This window comes from Vipera berus, assembly GCF_964194415.1.
Source record: "Vipera berus genome assembly, chromosome: 1".
Classification (NCBI taxonomy): Eukaryota; Metazoa; Chordata; class Lepidosauria; order Squamata; family Viperidae; genus Vipera; species Vipera berus.
The window spans coordinates 345,776,024-345,796,659 of NC_138202.1; the positions used below are offsets into that span (position 1 = coordinate 345,776,024).

Genomic DNA, 20,636 nt, shown 5'->3' on the forward strand with positions numbered 1-20,636 from the left:
CAAGCAGAACTTAAAAAGGCGCTCCATGCGTGCATACTCTGTGCAGAGAACTCACCTGAAGTAGTAGAGGGCTACTGAAGAGTCATTCTGCTTGCAGCTTCTCTTCACCAAGCTTTCCAGCAAGGTGTGCAGTTCCTCCTGGATAGGGGACACATTTTTGCAGTATTGCTTGGATCTACACAAACTATTCCTACAAATCAAAAAAAAAAGAACATTCCACAAACAACATTAAATATCACAGAGAAATCCCCAGTTTGCTCAGCTTTTCTATCAGACTATCTCAGTGTTCCAATATCTCAGGGGTTGCCATAGGAAGACGGAGTCAAGCTATTCCCCAAAGCACCTGAGGACAGGACAAGAAGCAATGGATGGAAACTAGCAACCTAGAACTAAGGAGAAATTTCCTGACTGTTAGAACAATTAACCAGTGGAACAACCTGCCTCCAGAAGCTGTGAATGCTCCAACACTGGAAGTTTTTTAAGAAGAGACTGGACAGCCATCTGTCTGAAATGGTATAGGGTTTCCTGCCTGAGCAGGGGGTTTGACTAGATGACCCCCAAGGTCCCTTCTAATATCATCATCTTCATCATCTTCATTATCATCATCACCCAGGGATAGGGCCTTCTCAGTGGGTGCGCCTGCCCTTTGGAACCAGCTGCCAGTGGAGCTTAGGACCGCCCCCGACCTCCGTTCGTTCCGCCGGGACCTGAAGACCTGGCTCTTCGAGCTCTCTGGCCCAGGCTGAGAATTTTAATTTTAATTTTAATTTTAACTGGGGTTTTATTTGTTCAGGGACGGATATATTTTTTTTTTAATCTGTTTTTAGCTTTTGTATTTTTTGTTTTAACCACCCTGTAAACCGCCCTGAGTCCTTCGGGAAAGGGCGGTATATAAATATAATAAAATAAATAAATAAATAAAATTATTATACAATTAAATTCCATGTAACTGGTGCAATAATACAGTTAGTCCTTGACTTACGACCACAACTGAGCCCAAAATTTCCTTTGCTAAGCGAGACATTTGTTAAATGAGTTTTGCCCCATTTTACGACTTTTCTTGCCACAACTGTTAAGTGAATCACTGCATTTGTTAAGTTAGTAATATGGTTAAGTGAATCTGGCTTCCCCACGGACTTTGCTTGTCAGAAAGTTGCAAAAAGTGATCAGATGAGCCCAGGACACTGCAACCGTCATAAATATCAGTCAGCTGCCGAGTGTCTGAATTGTGATGACGTGACCATGGGGATACTGCACCAGTCATAAATCACTTTTTTCAATGCCACTGTAACTTTGAATGGTCACTAAATGAACTGCTGTTAAGTCGAGGACTACCTGAACACAGGTAAAGCGCTAGGGAAGAAATGGGAAGAAGGCACAGTCAAGGTTTTGAGCCAGATGTCCACAATGTCATCCACTAAAGCAGGGGTTCCCAACTGGGGGTGCTCGCACCCCCTGGGGGTGCAAGATGATATTCCATGGGGTGCAAAAACTTGGCTTTTCAAAATTATAGTGTATATGCATAATTTGTTGCCATTATTTCAAACTTCTGTAAGGGGTACAAGAATATATCAGAAGCATTCTAGGGGTGCCGGGTATAGAATAGGTTGGCAGCTGCTGCACTTGTATTCAGCTCTCAGAGGACTCCAAAACTGCTACCAAATTGCAGTGTCTTAACATGATGGAAAAAGGAAGCTATTAAAAATATAACTGGAAAATAATAATATGAATTATTTCTAGCCACAACTAAATCTGAGTCCAGAGGCTCCTCAACCTACAGCCACAATTAAGACCAGAATTTCCGTTACTAAATAATGCAGTTGTTTAAGTGAATTGTGCCCAATTTTATGACATTTTTGCCATGGTAGTTAAACAAATCACAAATGGCAATCACAATACCCCGGACTCTCCAACGAATATAAATATATGCCAGTTGTCAAGTATCTAAATTCTGATTATGTGACAGTGTACATGCTAAAATGATTGTAAGTACCCTGTTTCACTGAAAGTAAGGCCTACCCTGGAAATAAGCCCTAGCTTGATTTTTGGGGGTGGGGGCTAATATAAGCCCTACCCCCAAAATAAGCCCTAGTTTTGGGGCAAGGCACACACCTAAAAATCAAGCTAGGGTGGGGGTGTGGAGCTGCCCCACATGCCCCGCACTCACTCACCTTGCAGCCAGGCCTCTCCTCACTAGCTCACTTCTTCTGTGGTGTCTTTTGCAGCCAGGCCTGCATTTCTCAGTCCCAGTACCCTAGCTTGGTGCTCGGCTGCACAGGCCTTCCAGAAAGGCCTCAGTGAAAAATGCAGGCCAGAATGCAGTCAGAAGTGGGCCAGCTGGGTGGGGCTGTCAGTGGCAGAGTTGAGTATAGAAGACATCCCCTGAAAATAAGACCTGGTGCCTCTTTAGGAGGCAAAAAAAGACCCAGTTTTATTTTCAGGGAAACATGGGTATGAGGACTGATTGTAAGCCACTTTTTGCAGCGTTGTTCTAACTTCGAATGGTCACTAAACAAATGGTGGTAAGTCAGAGACTACCTTTAGAATGAAATAAAACTTAGGTTTTCGACCTACCCACTCTTTTGGAGAGTGCAGCCATCACGTATCCCTCACTTGGAGATCACTTAAGTTTGATCCACACCTTCAAAAAGTTGCATATAGAGATAGTCCTTGACTTACAACAGTTTATTTAGTGACCATTCAAAGTTACAACGGCACTGAAAAAAGTGGCTTATGGCCGTTTTTCACACAGCCATTTGCAGCTTCGCCATGGTCACGGGATCAAAATTTGGATGCTTGGCAACTGGTTCATATTTATCATGGTTGCAGTGTCCTGGGGTCACGTGAACAGTTTTTGCGACTTTCTGACAAGCCAAGTCAATGGATTAACAGATTCACTTAACAATTGTTTTACTACTGCAATGATTCACTTAACAACCATGGCAAGAAAGGTCATAAAACAGGGCAAAACTCACTTAACAAATGTCTCAATGAAGAGCATAAATTTTGGGGTCAATTGTGGTCATACATTCAAGGACAACCTGTATAAATTTAGACAAATCTACTCCAGTTCAGAATCTTCTAAATAGAACAGAACAGAACTGGAAGGGACCTTGGAGGTCTTCTAGTCCAGCACCCTGCTCAAGCAGGAGAACCTATACCATTTCAGACAAGTGTCTGTCTAGTCTCTTCTTAAAAATTTCCAGTGATGGGAGTGCCCACAATTTCTGAAGGCAAGAAATCATTTAACTGGTTGTTAAAGTATAACTTCCATTATCTTCAACATTATTTTCAACTTTCTGGAAATTAACAGTTCAACAGATCAGAAAATGTCAAACTGAGGAAAAATACTTTAGAGTAGTGTTTCTCAGCCTCATCAGATTTAACATGCTGGTTGGGGAATTCTGGAGAATGTGCTGAAGGCCATACATCTTAAAGTTGCTGAAGTTGAGAAATGGTGGTCTAGACTCTAGAGCAGGGGTGTCAAACTCAATTCCATTGAGGGCCACATCAGCATTGCGGTTGCCCTCAGGGGGCCGGGTGGGTATGGCCAGGGTGGGCGTGGCCTACTGGGTGGGCGTGGCTAGAGTGCATATGACCTACTGGGTGGGCATGGCCAGCTCTACATTGTTCGCATGAAGGGGGCCTATGGGGGCCTGGGCAGGAGTGGGACAGATCTGAGGGTCTCTGGCAGAAGGAGGGTCTCTGGGCCAGGGCCAAGGCAGTGGGGGCCGTTCCCTCACTGTTTCCAGGATGGCTTCGCGGGCCGCATGAAACCACTTCGCGGGCCTGATCTGGCCCCCGGGCCTTGTGTTTGACATGTCTGCTCTAGAGCAATGTTTCTCAACCTGAGCAACTCTAAAATAGGTGGAATTCAAGTCCCAGAATTCCTTAGCCAGCCAGGCTGGCTAAGGAATTCTGGGAGTTGAAGTCCATCCATCTTAAGAGTTGCTTAGGTTGAGCAGCACTGGTCTAAAGAACTGCATTAAGTTCAGATCAAGATGACTAAAAAAACAATCCCTGAGTTGGCGTAGGCCACTTGGCATGTCTATAATTTTCTCTTTTTCTCTCCCTTCCCCCTGCCCTCCCCCTATTGTCTCAGACACATATACACCTGAATGCTTCTCTGAAACTCACGTGAAAATATCTGCAGTCTTCCGGAGATAATCTTGTTCTTGCTTGTTAGAGTCTGAGCTCATACTGTGCTCAATCACAGAAAGAAGGGGGTCAATGACACTGAAAACAAGAGGATTCCCTGCCTGCTTCATCAGAAATAATTCAACCAAATCCAGGACCTGAATGAGAAATAAACAGTGATGTGCATCACATTAACAGCAACCCAAAACCACTACAGGAGAATCAAAAATCTGGAAAGAGTTATGCAGAAGGAATCCATGGTTGAACTCCTTCGCTGATTAACATGTAATCCATGGAAGACATTTATGAAGTTCAAAAAACAAAACAAAACCAAGCATACAATTCAGTGTTTTTCAAATAGTTTGACAAAAAAAAAATCTTTTGGCTGTTAGCCAAAAACAGAATTGCTAATTAAATATCCCTCTCCAGTTTATAGTAATACTCGAAACATAATTAAAATAGCCCAAGTGACAGCAAAGGAGTGAAAATGAGTTTTGTTTTCTTGGGCTCAAGAACAGATAAAGATGGATGGTGTGCTGGAGAATTAAAAAACAAAAAGATTGAAAGGTTAGAGAGAAAGGAGATTATTAAACAAGTTCATAAAGGATGAGGACATTTCAGTGACAGCCTCACCCAAACTGAAGTGTTAAAGCAATTATCTTTATAATGGGAACATACAGCCACAAAAACTGGAGACTAAAACCAATAGAAAGAAGATAGGATCTCTGTGAAATAGAAATTTGGAAACAGCTACTGGGCTACCAAGAAGAACCAATCAATCAGATGTGGATCAAATAAAGTCAGCTGACGATCAGTAAGCAGCAACTCACACAATTTGGGTACATATATGGAAGATGGGATAGAACAAATTATTGTTTGGCAAAGTTTAAGGAAGTAAAAGGGAAGACCATGGGTAAAGTGAGTGGATAAATCCAAAGATATCATCTGAATAGCTACAGAAAAAATAAGAGAATTACTGGAGATAGGTTAGATCTATGAACAATTGTCCATGCTGTCACCGGGATCCCTAATTTGACCTAATTAAAAGATGGCAATAGCCTTTTGACAGTTTAGAAATTATAAACCAGTGTTTCTCAACCCTGGCAATTTGAAGGTGTGTGGACTTCAAGTCCCAGAATTCCCTAGCCAGCATGGCTCGCTATGGAATTATGGGAGTTGAAATCCACAAATGTTTAAGTTGCCAGGGCTGATTTTATTCAATTCATACTTCTCCAAAGTTCCAGAGCCCTGAAGAACTGCTTGACTAGCTCTCATCACCTGAAATTCCCAAACTAGTAGCAGATGTAAACCAATCACTAGAAATAAGGGGCAGGTTGAAAAGAAGTTTGGGAATATTTAGCAGCACTTATTTTGGTTCTAGTTCTCCTCCAGATACTTTGGGGCTGCAAGATTCCCAGCCACTACTGTCTTAGGCTGATCACGTTGGCTGGAAACCTAAAGGACATCAAACACAGGAAGGATAAAGGCAGCTACAATACTGTAGTGGAATTCTTGGTATTGAGCTTGGTTGTTCGCTTGCAGTTATTACATTAATCAACTAGATAAAATCTCCAGTGAATGTGCAGTTTATATGCAGCAATTTCCCCCTGCCAGATTTGGTGAGGGTGTAGTTTCCTTCTCAGTGATTCCTTGATTACAGTCTTGTTTTTTGCCTGTTTGTCTAGTGTTAATGCCCGCTTATCTCAATGCTGACTGCTGGAGGATATATCTTCTGGTCTTTTTGCTTTTTTCTCAGGTTTTTTTTTAACTGTCTCTTTTGCATGGTTCATGTATGGCTTATCTACTGATTGCTACACAGCCCACGAAAGTGGGTAGGGCAAACTACTATATATATATAAACAGATAGCAAATCCCATACTTAATTGCATTGATGATGTTACCTAGTAGGGTAATGAAATGTCTGCAAGCAAATAACCAAGCTAAGGAGGCACCAAGCACTCCACAGTTTAATCCTGAGCTACAAATGTTCTCTTTTATTGAAAATACTGCAGCTGTTAAGACCTTAGTTGTCAGGCCTTCAAAGTATGGGAGGTCAAGAAACAAACATCACAAATCCATTGGAACTCTATTTGTTATAGGATATAATAACAAACATTTTTTTCTTTCCTCGCTTATCCCATGCAGAATCAAGGTATAGTTATTTTAAGTCTCTACATTACCAACATTACCTTTGAAAAGACTTTTAAATAATTCCCAGAACTTCTTACATGGCAGAAACTAACAACATAGAATCTTACATATTTCTAGATAGCTTTTGTGGAACAATTCTTAAGAAAATCCAGTAACTGAAATTGCACAATAAAGAATGCTCAAACTAGGGCAAAATTTGGAACCTCATATGAGACTGCACAAGATCTCAAGTACAAAAGAACAACAACAACAAAAAAGGGTTTTGGCCATTGAAAATTTTCACTTATTTGTATTTGGGGACATGGTATGCCATGCAGGAGATTTTACAAGACTGGCCAACAGCGGAAATTAGTGCTTATCTTAGTCATAATAGGCCATAAACTCAGAAAACCTGGATTCTTACCTTGATTTTGAAGTCCCGGCGCAAAATCTTCTCTTTGCGCAACTTTTCCTTCTCATCTTTCTTGGCCTGGATACGCTTCTTCTGCTCAGTAAAGAGGGATGAAAGCTTCTCATCAAGGGACATCATAGTCTCATCATCCACATCCTCACCACTATCATCTCCTTCCTTGATGTTAAAAAAAAAGACAACAAAGCAAAGGTTCATAGGCCACCCCAGCATGAATTATAAAACTTATAGTCCAACATGTCAAAAGAACATCAAGTGGAAAGAAAGGCACCAATATACCAATAGCAAACTTATTCCATATACTTAAATTCAACTCATATAACCAATAACAAACTCATCCTTGGAGCATTTAGTATTACCATAAAGGTAAAGGTAAAGGTTCCCCCGCACATGCGTGCTAGTCATTTCCAACTCTAGGGGCCGGTGCTCATCTCCGTTTCAAAGCCGAAGAGCCAGCGCTTGTCCGAGGACCTCTCCGTGGTCATGTGGCTGGCATGAACTAAACGCCAAAGGCGCACGGAACACTGTTACCTTCCCACCATAGTGGTCCCTATTTTTCTACTTGCATTTTTACGTGCTTTCGAACTGCTAGGTTGGCAGAAGCTGGGACGAGTAACAGGCGCTCACTCTGCTACGCGGCACTCGGGATTCGATCTGCCAAACTGCCGACCTTCTGATCGACAAGCTCAGCGTCCTAACCCACTGAGCCACCGCGTCCCTCAGTATTACCATATTCAATCACAAAAAAGCTGAGAATTTTAGGTGCCAAAATGGACCTTAAAAATTGGGATTGGCTTATTCACAGATGGGCTTATCCACAAGTACATACAGTAATCCTTTCAAATTTATATTTCCCATACACACACACACACACACACACACACACACACACACACGTAGATAAGCCCATCCATGGGTCAACAGACCCTTGAATGTTTAACCAAAATGCCCTAAAAATGCAGGTTGGCTTATCCATGGATGGCACGGTTTTTATGGTATTTGGGTTAAACATTCAAGGATTGGCTTATTTGCGGAAGGCCTAATCCACGAATATATGCGATATACAGGCAAAGATTATATGATGGTTAAAGGGATGGGTTTGACTGGAAAGATTCATGTTCAATTTCTCACTCAATCACAAAGTTTATATGAAGATTTTAGGGTAGTTCCTACTTTTCAACCCCAGCTACTCAGAGGGCTGCCGATGCAAGAAAAACAGAAATGAGTTTTCCAAAGTGCACCACTTGAAAGAAAAGCAAAGTACAAATAGAATGAATAAATATGAAATGAACCATTAGCTAGTTCTGCACAATGGAACACCTTTCCGCCCTCTTCAATGCCAGGAGGCTGCAACGTTTGGGCAAAGTACATAAGAAGACCTTCAAAAAATAAATAGGCAGGAAGGACATTTTTAAAAAGCATCCCACTGAAGACTAAGAATGATCAGCAGCCGTTTTGCTGATCTTTAATGCCAGCTGGCCAAGGCTGAGGTCTGGCACAATCAAAATGTGTTACCTATAAGAATGAAAAAAACAAACATCATTCCTACAGTAGCGCTATTAAAAGTCCCAATGCACTTTTTTTTTTGTAAAGCAGTCAGCAGACCACTTTGTGCAATGCCAGCAGGAAGTAGTAGCTCATCACCTCTCTAATACTATGTACCCATTTCAGACAGTGCAGCTCAGCATTCTTCATGCAGAATTGTATTTCTCTCAGCACAGGAGCCTCACTGTTTACCCAAGTGAAAACTAAAGCCTCTTCTCCCATACCTACCAACGCGTTCCCAGCTTGTAAAACATTCCTCAGCATGGCACGGAAGTTTTCGTCGGGTTCCTCCTCGCCCTCACTATTTGTCTCCAAAGCCTCCTTGTCGCTCTCATCGCTTTCTTCAGAGCTGTCTTCATCAGAACTCTCCCCACTTTCTTCACCTTGCTCCTGCCAGAAAATAAAATAGTTTTTCCCCCCCTTCAGCTGTAATTCCTAGTCCCTCTTTAGTTTAATCTTCCATACTGTAAGAGGGAAACAGTGGTGGTGGTGGTGGTGGTGTCAGATAAATCAAGATAAATAAGTGAAGGGTAGGGAAAATGAATCACTCCTAAGAACTACAATGATTGGGCAGGATTCCATATCCCCCTAAACCAACTTGCCAACTTTAAGACCTGTGGACTTCAACTCCCATGCTGGCTGGAGAATTCTGGGAGTTGAAGTCCACAGATCTTAAAGGTTGGCAAGACTGGACACCCCTGCACTAAACCATCCTAGTTTCTTTAGTTGAACTCCAAAGCCAGCCATTAAGATTTATAAACTATGGCTTATCAATAAATGTGCTGTGCATGTTTTAATATTTATTGATTCAATATGATTAAACAAACCATGGTTTAGCAAAATATATGAACCAGGTTGCTATTAATGTGAAAGATCAGCAAAGATAAGCTCAATCTGCCAAAGCAGCAAAGAAATTATCTTTTGGATTCTTACAATAAGAAAATATTAATCTACAATATGAAAGTACTTATTTTAAAACAACCCATCCTTCTGTCTTTAACAACACAAGTTTCCCACCTGCAAAATCTCGCAATGGTTAACCAATGTCAATAAAAAACAGGGCCGAACCTTTGGCAAATGACCAATGCTCAATGCACAAGAAAATTATTCTGGGGCTGATCTCCATCTCCAGGTAAAAAGTCAATCCGTTATCACACAATGAAAATGATCCTTTTTTATCTGCGATCCTGGAGGTTTTATGTTAATCAGAACTGACAACAATTTCTAGACTGGACTAGACCAGAGGTCCCCAATCTTTTGGGCACCAGGGACCAGTTACGTGGAGCGAGGTTTTTCTACAGACTGGAGAGGGGGTGGTTTTGTGTGCTGCCTGCATCTTGCGGATGGGGCTTTGTTTGTTTGTACGGACCAGTTGCTGGCATGCTGCGGCCCAGTACTGGTCCACGGACCAGGGTTTGGGGACCCCTGGACTACTAGACAATGCATGCAGAAGAGCTACATTAGTCTATGACAGCCAAAAATAAGGAGTCTAATAGCACTTTTTCAAACTACAGGTAGCTCTCAATTTACATCCATTCATTTAGTGGCCATTCAAAAGTTACAACAGCACTGAAAAAAGTGACTTATGACAGTCCTTGCACTTATGACCATGGCAGAATCCCCATAATTACGTGATCAAAATTTGGGTGCTTGACCCAAATTTTGGCATGTATTTACAAGGGCTGAAGTGCTCTCAGGTCATGTGATCCTCATTTGCAGCTTTCCCAGCTGGCTTCTGACAAGCAAAGTCAATGAGGGAAGCCAGACTCATTTAACAACTACATGATTCACTTAACATCTGAAGTGATTCGCTTAATAACCATGGTAAAGAAAGTTGTAAAATCAAATGTGACTCACTTAACAACTGCCTTGCTTAGCAATGGAAATTCTGTATCCAATTGTGGTCATAAGTCAAGGTACCTGTAACATGCTTTATTAAAGGGGTTAGGTTCAGCTGGTTAGGATAAGTTGTGCTACTCAAAGAAAGTGGATGGCCTCAAACAGGACTCAAATATTGCATTTAATTATTATAACATCATCTGTTTCATCCTGGCTTAGAACTTTATATGAACCCAGCCAATTATGGCTCATTTTATATGAACCCAGTCAACTCTGACTCATTGCACAAACCATGGTTAAAGTAAACCATGTCTTAGTACTGTGGAAATCCATAAAGATTTGAGATCAATATTATACTGAACATAGTTGTCAGGACTCTCTTGGATGGCAAAGCGAAATACTCAAGAGCCTATTTCCCAAGATAAACAAAAGTTCACTTATTGTAGCCAAACTATAAAACAACAATGAAAAAATTCTAGAGATTGCTGGGCATCAATGCGAGCTCCATTTATTTTACAACCAATATTCACATGTTTGCACTTCTTTTTCCCAGTTGTCTATGTGATGGGTTAGAAGCAATTCTGTTTGGGCAGGATATAACTTCCATCTGTTTCTTCTTTTAGTTGCGGCCTATTTTAATATTGGATTGTTGACTTTTGACCGTGTGACAACTATCTTTCACAATAATAGGACTTACCATATTTTGGATGGGAAATTTCTTTCTCTTCTTCTCTGCTTCTTCCATTACGACAACAGCACTTTCTTCATCCTGGTCTTGTTGCGGATCGAGAACCTTAGGGAGAATTTTATTTTTATCAAATTCCAATGCATTATCTCTGAAAAGCAACAACGCAGCCTCTTCTCAGAGCAGGCCTGCAACAACACACATTTGCTTGACAGGATCCTGCAGTTTTCTACTGTAGTTGCTCCTGAACATTTGTAACCTTGCTAGTCAAGTGGCACCAGGTTAGAAACTGGGAGATTGTGAGTTCTAGTCCCACTTTAGGCATGAAAGTTGACTTTGGCCAGACACTGTCTCTCTCAGCACAATTCACCTCACTGAGTTTTTGTGGAGGAAAATAGGAGGAAGTCACCACCTTATTTATAAATAATAATAATAAACAGGATAAAATCCAAAACAAAATAATGTTAAACAGCTCTTGGCATGGTCAATAAGCTACCTATTCCCTATTGTACATGGAAGTTGTATCAGTTCATCCATATCCATGCATAAAGGTATTTAACCATGAATTAAAGTTTCTATTATGATGTCTGATGGTTGAAGCATATTATCAAAATAACTGTCACCTTTTCTTTCAAAGAGCAGCAAAGGTTTGTCCCATTCTCTAATTTTACATTTAAAGCAAACCTGTAAATATGTTCCTACTTAGATATAAAAAACTAGATCAAATCATCCAGTGAGCTTCATGGCCATATGAGGTTTTGAAGCTAAGTTTCCCTAATTCAGGGGTAAGCAACCTTGACTCTTTTATGACTCGTGGACTTCAACTCCCAGAATTCCTGAGCCAGCCACGCTGAGAGGAAAGGGAGAGGTTTCCAAGCTGAGCCATGCTGGCTCAGGAATTCTGGGAGTTGAAGTCCATGAGTCATAAAAGAGCCAAGGTTGCCTACTCCTGCCTTAACCTAAGGCCTTACATTCCAGGCAGAGTGTTAATTACTCACGTCTAGGATGAGCTGCAGAGCACCCTTTGTCATGTGTTGGCAGACAAGTCCAAACACATTTTTACAGACCCGTCGAATCAGCCCACTAGACCGAGCCAAGAGAGAAAGTAGAACTTCCACAATCACTTCAACCCACGATGGCTCTTCTTCACCATCTGAGCAAACAAAACAAAGCAAAGAAAACCATATCATCCCACTGATGTTCCTAGGTTAGTCTTTCCAAATTTTATGTCCTCCAGTTAATTTGGGATAGATCTCCAAATCAGCAATCATCATACTAGTTGGAACTTTTAGAAGCCACCATCCCAATGCAACTGAAGGGTACGAAGTCAAGAAGACGATGATATACTGTATTATTAATTAGTTGATGTAAGATGGTGAGTAATAGAATATATTCAAATAGATAAGATGTGTATCCTGAACATTAGATTTTGTGATGAACTGGGATAAAGGGAAATGTGGTTATTTAAAACTTGGAAACTGTAAATATTAAATGTTAAATTAAATATGAATGGGAAACTAAAAATTGGGAAAACCTAATTAAGACATGGATAGTCTATAAAGATTGTACATTAAAATAACCAGGATACGTATAAACTAAAAATTATTGATAAATGTAAGAAAGTTATTTCTATTTAATTGATATAATAAGAACTGTATTAGTTTAAACATGAGACAGTAAACACTAAAGGAAAAAGAGAGGAAATATTTAATGTTGTGGCCTGAAACTTGTACTAAAGATATTTGTATGTTATTGAATTATCAATTAACTCAGCCGCCACATTGCTTTTTAAATATTTGAATGTAAAACTGGAAAATCAATAAAACTTTTAAAAAAAAAGAAGGCGATGATAACCAACCTGGGATAGAAACTCACCTGTTGTAGCTGCCTTTTTCTTCTTGGGCTTCTCACCAAAGGCTCTCTTGATACAATTCTGGAGATCGTTCAGAAGGTTCACACTCTCTGCTGGAGACTGCGTGTGCATTGCAGGATCCAAGAGGAAAGAAGAAAGTAAAACCTATCAGCATTGTTACAACAGTGTTTTTAATCTTGTTTTATCTGCCAAAAAAGTCAGGGCCACATACTCCCTCCGTGTATAAAATAAGTTAAGATTGGAAAACATACAGGTAGTCCTTGGCTGACAACAGTTTGTTTTGTAACCACTTGACGTTACAACGGTACTGACTTATAGCCAGTTTTCACACTTAGGACTGAACAGTTGAACTTCAAACAATCACTAAATGAGAGATGGTAAGTCAAGAACTATCTGTAAAAAAGAAACACCTCAAAGTCTGCCAGATATGAATGAGAGACAAAAGCCCTTCCCTTATCAACTCAACCCCTTTGTCATCATCTGAGGAACTGTCACAGAAACCAGGGAGAAAATGAATCCTACGATTCCTAATCAACAAATTATTCTTCATCCCATGCGTATTATAACTAAGAATAAGGAATTTGCTTGAATTCAGAGCTAGATCCAAAGAACTTCTGGCATGGTTGACATTACCTTGAAGAGGTGAATACCGACCAACAGTAGCAGGTGTTGGAAAGCAGAGGTCTTCATGTTGTGGCTTTTTTCATCTCTTTTTTTCAGAGCCTCCACAGTCTGCAACATCCTGGGACAAGGAGACATCATGTTTAAGACCCAGCAGTTATACATTTGATTTCAATTCCACACCCTAGGTCAGGGGTAGGCAACCTCGGCTCTTTTATGACTCATGGACTTCAACTCCCAGAATTCCTGAGTCAGCTGACTCAGGAATTCTGGGAGTTGAAGTCCATGAGTCATAAAAGAGCCGAGGTTGCCTACCCCTGACCTAGGTTGTCACGGAATCTCAGAACTTTTGCAATAAGCTAAGATCCAAAGGCAATGAATTAAACAGAATCAGCACAAAGGCCCAGCCTTTTTTTCTCTTTTCCTGAGGAGGATAGCAAAGGATTGCAACTTTGCCCTAAATGTCTGAGCTAGCTGTGGAAAACTAGTTACAAACACTCAGCAAAGTCAAACGAGAATACTGTTGGCAAGCAAAGGGTTAAGCCTTCAGTCCCACCCACCAACATCATCCTGGGTAATCAGGAAGAAGAGTAAGATGGAACAACAGGAAAGCCTCAGTGCCATAGAGAAGTTGGAACAGGCTAATCTTCCTACTAAACCAGGGGTAGGCAACCTTGGCTCTTTTATGACTCATGGACTTCAACTCCCAGAATTCCTGAGTCAGCAATTCTGGGAGTTGAAGTCCATGAGTCATAAAAGAGCCGAGGTTGCCTACCCCTGTACTAAACGGTCAATGTTTACAGGCAGGGACTTCATTTATCCCTACAGGCAGTCTTTGCTTAAAAATGGCAACATTATGACATTAGTTCCAGCACTTTCAATTACCATTAAGCGAATCTCTCAACACTGTTAGGCATGATGTCACACGATCACCATTTTCCTGCCAGCTTTCCCTGGTAGTACAAATGGGATCATGTTACTGTGGGACGCTGCAACCATCATAATTGCAAGCTGGTTGTCAAGTGCCAAAATCAATCACATGACTGCAGGGATGCTGTAATGGCTAGAACTTTTGAGGACTGGTTGTAAGTATCACTTGCTCAGCATCGGTATAACTGAACAGTCACTGAATGAGGACTAATCAAAGAACTACCTGTAGAAGGAACACTGTTCTACTGTGATTCTCACTTTCTTTTAAGCACACTAAAATGGTACCATCCAACCCCATGTGATACCATCCAACTAATTCAATAATCCAGTTGCTTCTTGCAATGGGTTATTCCTATTGCTATTGACTTGTCATAAAGACCTTATATTCATGTATCTATGATGTGAAATTGGGAGTAAATCTACAGGTATCTCCTTTGACACCAGCCAGTCCTCCTACCCTATCTGACTTATTGCAACCTTTGAGAAAAAAACAACTAATCCTTAAATTTCTTTAAAAAAGAGAGATGTAAAAAGAGATGTAAAAAAAATATGTAAAGCACCAGCCTCCAGTATTATCTATTTCCAGAATACTGCTAGATCCTATAGAGATCCTATAACTTTTATTAGAAAGTAAGGATGATAGAAGGCTACGGTTCAGAACTTCATCTGAAGTTCTACTAGCTGCCAAGAATAGTAAGAAAAATACATGGCCCTATCAGGGAAGGGAGTGTAGAGGATAAGATACATAGCTAAAAATCTGATGCTTTGTAATGTCACCGAGGTAGCCATTTTGTTTGAGACAGCCAACAACATCTTTGCAAAATTCCAAATAAATCGGGGGTCCCTGCTATGTAAGGAAACTTACTTTTCCCAAGCCTGTCGTTCTTCATCATTAAATGGAACCACCATCTTAACCTGTTCCTGGTGAGAAAGGAGGAGGTTGGCGTATTGCACAACACAGTGGATCCAGGGGTCCCCACTAGCTGTCAAACCGTGGAGGTGCTTCTTCCTCATTTCCTCTGCTTCAGCTGAGTCTCCCAGAGCAGGCATTATGTTCAAATGCTGAAGCAAACTGCAAAGAAAATATCAATTAAAAAATTGCTCTACCACACAAGACTCAATGCTGAATTTCATGCTGATGCTAATACGTGCTTCAAAGTGTTCAAATACTGCCATGTGATTTTTCTCCTGATCTAAACATTCTTGGTTCAGGAATAATAAAAGAGCCATTTTCTCCAACAGAGAATTCTATAATCTTACTCACCCTCCATTTTTATATTTACATTGGTCATTATGTGCATTGCTGGATGAGCGGGGATTAGTTCGGTTCTTTTAAAACATTATTTTTGTATTTCATATACCCTAAGACCAGCACACATCATCTTTCAGGGACCTCATTTTTTGCCACAGTATTCTTGACAACTTACTTCATACTTCAACTCGCTATGAGAAGGAATGAATGTACTTCTCCTGGTTTTATAATTGTTGTGTCTTTACTATCATCTGTGGTCATTGTTTACACATTTTATGAGCTGTGGTGGTGCAGTGGTTAGAATGCAGTATTGCGGGCTGAGCCTGCTGACTGCCAGCAGTTCAATCCTCACTGGCTCTAGGTTGACTCAACCTTCCATCCTTCCAAGGTCAGTAAAATGAGAATTGTTGGGGACAATATGCTGACACTGTAAACCACTTAGAAAGGGCTGTAAAACACCATGAAGCAGTATGTAAGTCTAAGTGCTATTGCTATTGCTATTATACTCTATGTTTCCACATAGCAGACTACTCAATAGCTAAGAACAATATCCAAAACTACAAATTGAAAAGATTCTAAAACCTCATGCTGTGTCATTAAAAAAATTAAATCCAAAACAACTTTGTACATTTCTGTAACATACATGTCCTGCTTTTCCTCCCTGAGTTTAAAGCACTGTGTGTGGTTCCTCCCCACAACCGGATTGTGAGACAGATCAGTCAGGGAGTGATTGCCCCAAAGCCCATCCACTGATCTTCATGGCTCAGCGGGGTTTTAAAACCTTTTCCCAGCCCTAACACAACTCTTTTACATTTTAAAATACCCAGTAATATCAGTCTTCCCAGTGACCCAAGCAAGACAGAAGCCACATTTGATACCTGAAAAATGAGTCTGCAGCTACTGTTCGAGACTGTTTATTCAGAGGTACCGTAGGAGAACATTTTGTTTCTTTTATCTTCGGGAATTGTTTCTTGGTCTCAAAAAAAGCATGAAAGAAGCAGAATCTGGAAGAGGGAGGGTCTTCATTAAAAGAAATTAGTCTTAATTAAGTTAAAAGAGAAACATCCTAATATGTGATCTGCCATGCAATGTTTAATCATGGTTGGTTGTGAATAAATAAACCAGCTGGATTTACTCAGCCCTCAGCCATATTTCATGGTTTGTAAACCATATATATGTTAAACCCAAATCAAACAGACGTCCTTAGAACTTACTCCAATCCAAAAAAACTTGTCAGAATCTCTAAAGACTTGGTAGGGATACAAAAATACTGAGCTTCGTTTGGAAAACCCATTTCATATCCTCATTTGTTGTAAGCTAGAAACCAGAACAAAAATACACATCCTGCAAATGAGGCAGTTTGTAACAGAGGCTGTCAAAATAATGGCCAAAGCTGCACAGCACTGATGATGTTCCCAAAATGCGTCCAGCATTCCTTAAAATTAAATGATGTAAGATAAAAACGATCAAACACTCACAAGATCATTAAACCTTGCCAGTTTGCAGCATTTATACAAGAGCTCTTTCAAGATCCTGGGGATGAAATGATTTAAACCTTATACGATTTACAAATTTGCAAATGTTGACCATTTTTTTTTAGAAAACACACATTTAGCTGCCTAAAACTAAAAAAGGCTGCCAAATAGAGAAATTAGATTCTGTTTATAGCATCTTATTTAGGAGAGTGAAAACACAGCCAGCTTGAAAAAATCAGTTTTTAGTTTTTTCCCCCCATAATTTTCACATTTTTTCTGTGTCTTTTCTTTGAATCTTAGCCAATAAAATAATAGATATATTTAAAGCCAACTGATGGCAATATCCTGACAAGGAGAAGTGACACTTTCACCAAAGAGTTTCAATTCAACTAGAAAGCATATGGATTGCAAAACATACAAAGATTCTGGACAAGGATTCACAGGCTATGAACAGCTAGCTGGTTAAGATCAATTTGCTTTTCTTCAGGGCCAGAGAGAACTTCAATGGATGCTTTGGAAAAGATGCTAGCCAACTAACCAGGTTCTGTTTCTTGCCAACACAACTTTAGACCAGTGCTTCTTGACCTTGGCAGCTTGCAGATGTGTGGACTTCAACTCCCAGAATTCCCCAACCAGCAATGCCAAAGTCAAGATACACTGCTTTAGACAAAGCACAAACTGCTCCCACAGCAAGCGTGTGGAAGCAGTCACTGCCCACTATTTGAGAGAGAAGTAAAAGCAATCAAGATGGCAGCCAGCTCTGAGCAATAAAAAGCCAGCCCCTTCATAGAGTTAATGCACATGAGCAGTGGGGTACCACAAGGTTCTGTCTTAGGCCCAGTACTCTTCAATATCTTCCGAAATGACTTAGATAAGGGAACAGAAGCAGAAATCATTAAATCTGCAGATGACACTAAGCTGGCAGGAATAGCCAGCACCCCAAGAAGACAAGCTCAGGATCCAAAAAGATCTTGAGAGACTTGAACAATGGGTCCCATTCAACAACATGAAATTTAATGTGGAGAAAAGCAAGGTCTTACACTTAGGCAGAAAAAAAACAAAGGTACAAGTAGAGATTAGGCGAAACCTGGCTCAAAAACAGTAACTGTAAGAGGGACCTTAAGAGTCCTAGAGGATGAACACTTAAACATGAGCCAGCACTGTGCATCAGCCACCAAATAAACTAATACAATTGATTGCATAATCAGAGGCATAAAATCAAAATCACATGAAGGATTAGTATCACTTTATAAATCCTTAGTAAGATCCACACCTGGAATAATGCATCCACCACTTTACAAAAAATATGTGGAGACTTTGGAAAAAGCGCAAAGAAGAGGAACTAAGATGATTAAAGGCCTGGAGACAAAAACATATGAAGAACAGTTGCAGGAATTGGGTATGGCCAGTCTAGAGGGAAAAAAAGACTAAGAGTGACATAATAGTAGTATTCCAGTATTTGCAAGGCTGCCACAAAGAAGAAGAGGTTAACTTATTTTCCAAAGCACCTGAAGGCAGGACAAGAAACAATGGATGGAAACTAATCAAGGAGAGAAGCAACCTAGAACTAAGGAAAAACTTTCTAACAGTGAGGTCAATTAAACAATGGAACAGCTTGCCTTCAGATGTTGTGGGTGCTCCATCACTGGAGGCTTTTAAGAAAAGATTGGACAGCCACCTATCTGAAAGGGCACTATCTCCTGCTTGAGCAGGGGGTTGGACTAGAAGACCTCCAAGGCCCCTTCCAGGTCTTTTCTGATCGACTGATTGATTCAGTCATATCGCTGCCTTTTCCCCCAAATAGTTTTATATTTTTACTAAGTAAAAAGCAAGATATTAAACCAAACAAAGAAGATGGGAAATAGAATACATAATATGTATAGCAGTTCTCCTCCTCTTTCTCCCACAACAATCCTGCAAGGCAAGTTGGGATGAGAAAAAGTGACTGACCCAAGCAGTCTGTCTTTTATGCCTGGCAGGACTAGAATTCATAGCCTCTCATTATTTTATTCATTATAATAATAATAATTAATGCTAATTAATATATACTGTATAATATCATATTATGATTATTACTCATCTATTGATATTGTTTTGCTTATTTTTAAACTGTTTCTCTTTTTCTTCAAAAACAGTGTTCTAAGTGTCTTAACTTGTCCTCTGTATGAGATGTTGTATCTACAGCAGGGGTCTTCAAACTTGGCCCTTTTATGACTTCAACTCCCAGAATTCCTTAAACAGCGTGCCTGGCTGAGGAATTCTGGGAGTTGAAGTCCACAAGGAATAAAAGGGCCAAATTTGAAGACCCCCTGATCTACAGGGTTACCATTGTTACTTTTTTGACCTCTACTCAACTCCTCTAAATGCACCTAGCCACTCATGTTGTTTCCTTTACCTGGAAATGTCCATGACAAGCTCATCCTCCTTGTTGACTTGCGGGTGTTCGGCAATTCCGATGAGGCGGCCGATGATCCATTTCCTTAGGCGTGTGATGCTGTGGTCAGTTACGCTGATCAATCAAAAGAGAGTAGCACAATGACATTAACAGTTCTTCAATATTAAAATGTATTTCTTTAAAAATCTTAAATATATTGTCCATCCTCGAGCACCTGTCTAGGCAATTTTAACATTTTAAAATAATTTGATACCATGAAAAAGATGATAAAGCCTGCAGGACAGCAATGAAGCTAACATCTATTATCTCCTTTAATTATACAAAAGAGTAACTATTAATAATGGGCCAGTATAATGGGACTTGTTTTTAATGAACCATTTGGGGAAAGGGGCATCTGGTACTCTCAAATGTTCATCACAGTGATTTACAATATTTTCATCATCTTACCTAATTTGCATAATAGTGTCCTTACACAACTGATGCAAATATCCCAATTGTAAAATTAAAATTAAATTAATGTACATTTAACTGCTCAGTTAGGTTATTTCAGATGCAACTGAATTGTCCATTAGTTTGGAGGATACCTGGAGAGAAATATAGCTCATTATATCCAGAGTCTACTAACTGGAAGTCTGTAAATTGAGATTTTATTACCTTATATCAAATGCTAAGAGGGATACAATTCAGGCAACTGTATTGAAAGGGGCACAGCATGCTAGATAAAGCTACAGCATTCAGCCAAGCTTTCCAAATGCTGCCTATTCTGCAATGAGTACTCTCCAACCATTCCAAAGGGAAAAAGAGACTCACCCACTCATTTTCTTCTCGTTCTGCCTTTTGGTGACAAAATCCACACAGCAGTCCAGGTCTGGATTGAGAAACATGTTCTTCAGCCAGTCAATGTACTTTAGCAGGGCAGTGGGAAGAAGATGCCTCACCACTTTCCAGAAAGAGGGCACAACTGGATAACCTTTGTTGGTGAGGGTAGAGAAGGCAACCATCACTGCCAGCTGCTTCTCAGGGCTGGTGCATCCCTCTAAGAACAAGTCAACGTAGAGGTCCATCTCTGGGGCAAATTTAAACCTCGTAGGCAGCTGAAATACACAGATGGGTGAGGACTACCAAGAGGGCTATGGCTTAATGACTAAAGATTGTGGCATCTTCCAATATGCACATTTATTCATTCATTCATTCATTCATTCATTCATTCACTTTCAGGCATTTATAAGGCTACCCAACTCAAGCAGGGTTACACATTGGGCAACGTATTTATTTATTTATTTATTTATTTATTTATTTTTGGGACTTATATGCCGCCCTATCT

At 40.2% G+C, this 20,636-nt stretch overlaps 1 protein-coding gene across 1 annotated transcript in view; it reads right to left on the reverse strand.

Moving 5' to 3' along the window:
- MYBBP1A (MYB binding protein 1a) overlaps positions 1 to 20,636 on the reverse strand; it is a 79,628-nt gene that overhangs the window by 36,752 nt on the left and 22,240 nt on the right. Inside the window, exons 9-20 of the mRNA XM_081345679.1 lie at positions 20,123 to 20,406; positions 19,313 to 19,426; positions 16,321 to 16,446; positions 15,056 to 15,262; positions 13,273 to 13,381; positions 12,642 to 12,738; positions 11,765 to 11,919; positions 10,779 to 10,874; positions 8,471 to 8,632; positions 6,692 to 6,856; positions 4,138 to 4,295; positions 56 to 190 (exon numbers count right to left, since the gene is read on the reverse strand). Of these exons, the coding sequence (XP_081201805.1) occupies positions 56 to 190; positions 4,138 to 4,295; positions 6,692 to 6,856; positions 8,471 to 8,632; positions 10,779 to 10,874; positions 11,765 to 11,919; positions 12,642 to 12,738; positions 13,273 to 13,381; positions 15,056 to 15,262; positions 16,321 to 16,446; positions 19,313 to 19,426; positions 20,123 to 20,406 (1,808 nt within the window). The remainder of the gene's footprint in view (positions 1 to 55; positions 191 to 4,137; positions 4,296 to 6,691; positions 6,857 to 8,470; positions 8,633 to 10,778; positions 10,875 to 11,764; positions 11,920 to 12,641; positions 12,739 to 13,272; positions 13,382 to 15,055; positions 15,263 to 16,320; positions 16,447 to 19,312; positions 19,427 to 20,122; positions 20,407 to 20,636) is intronic.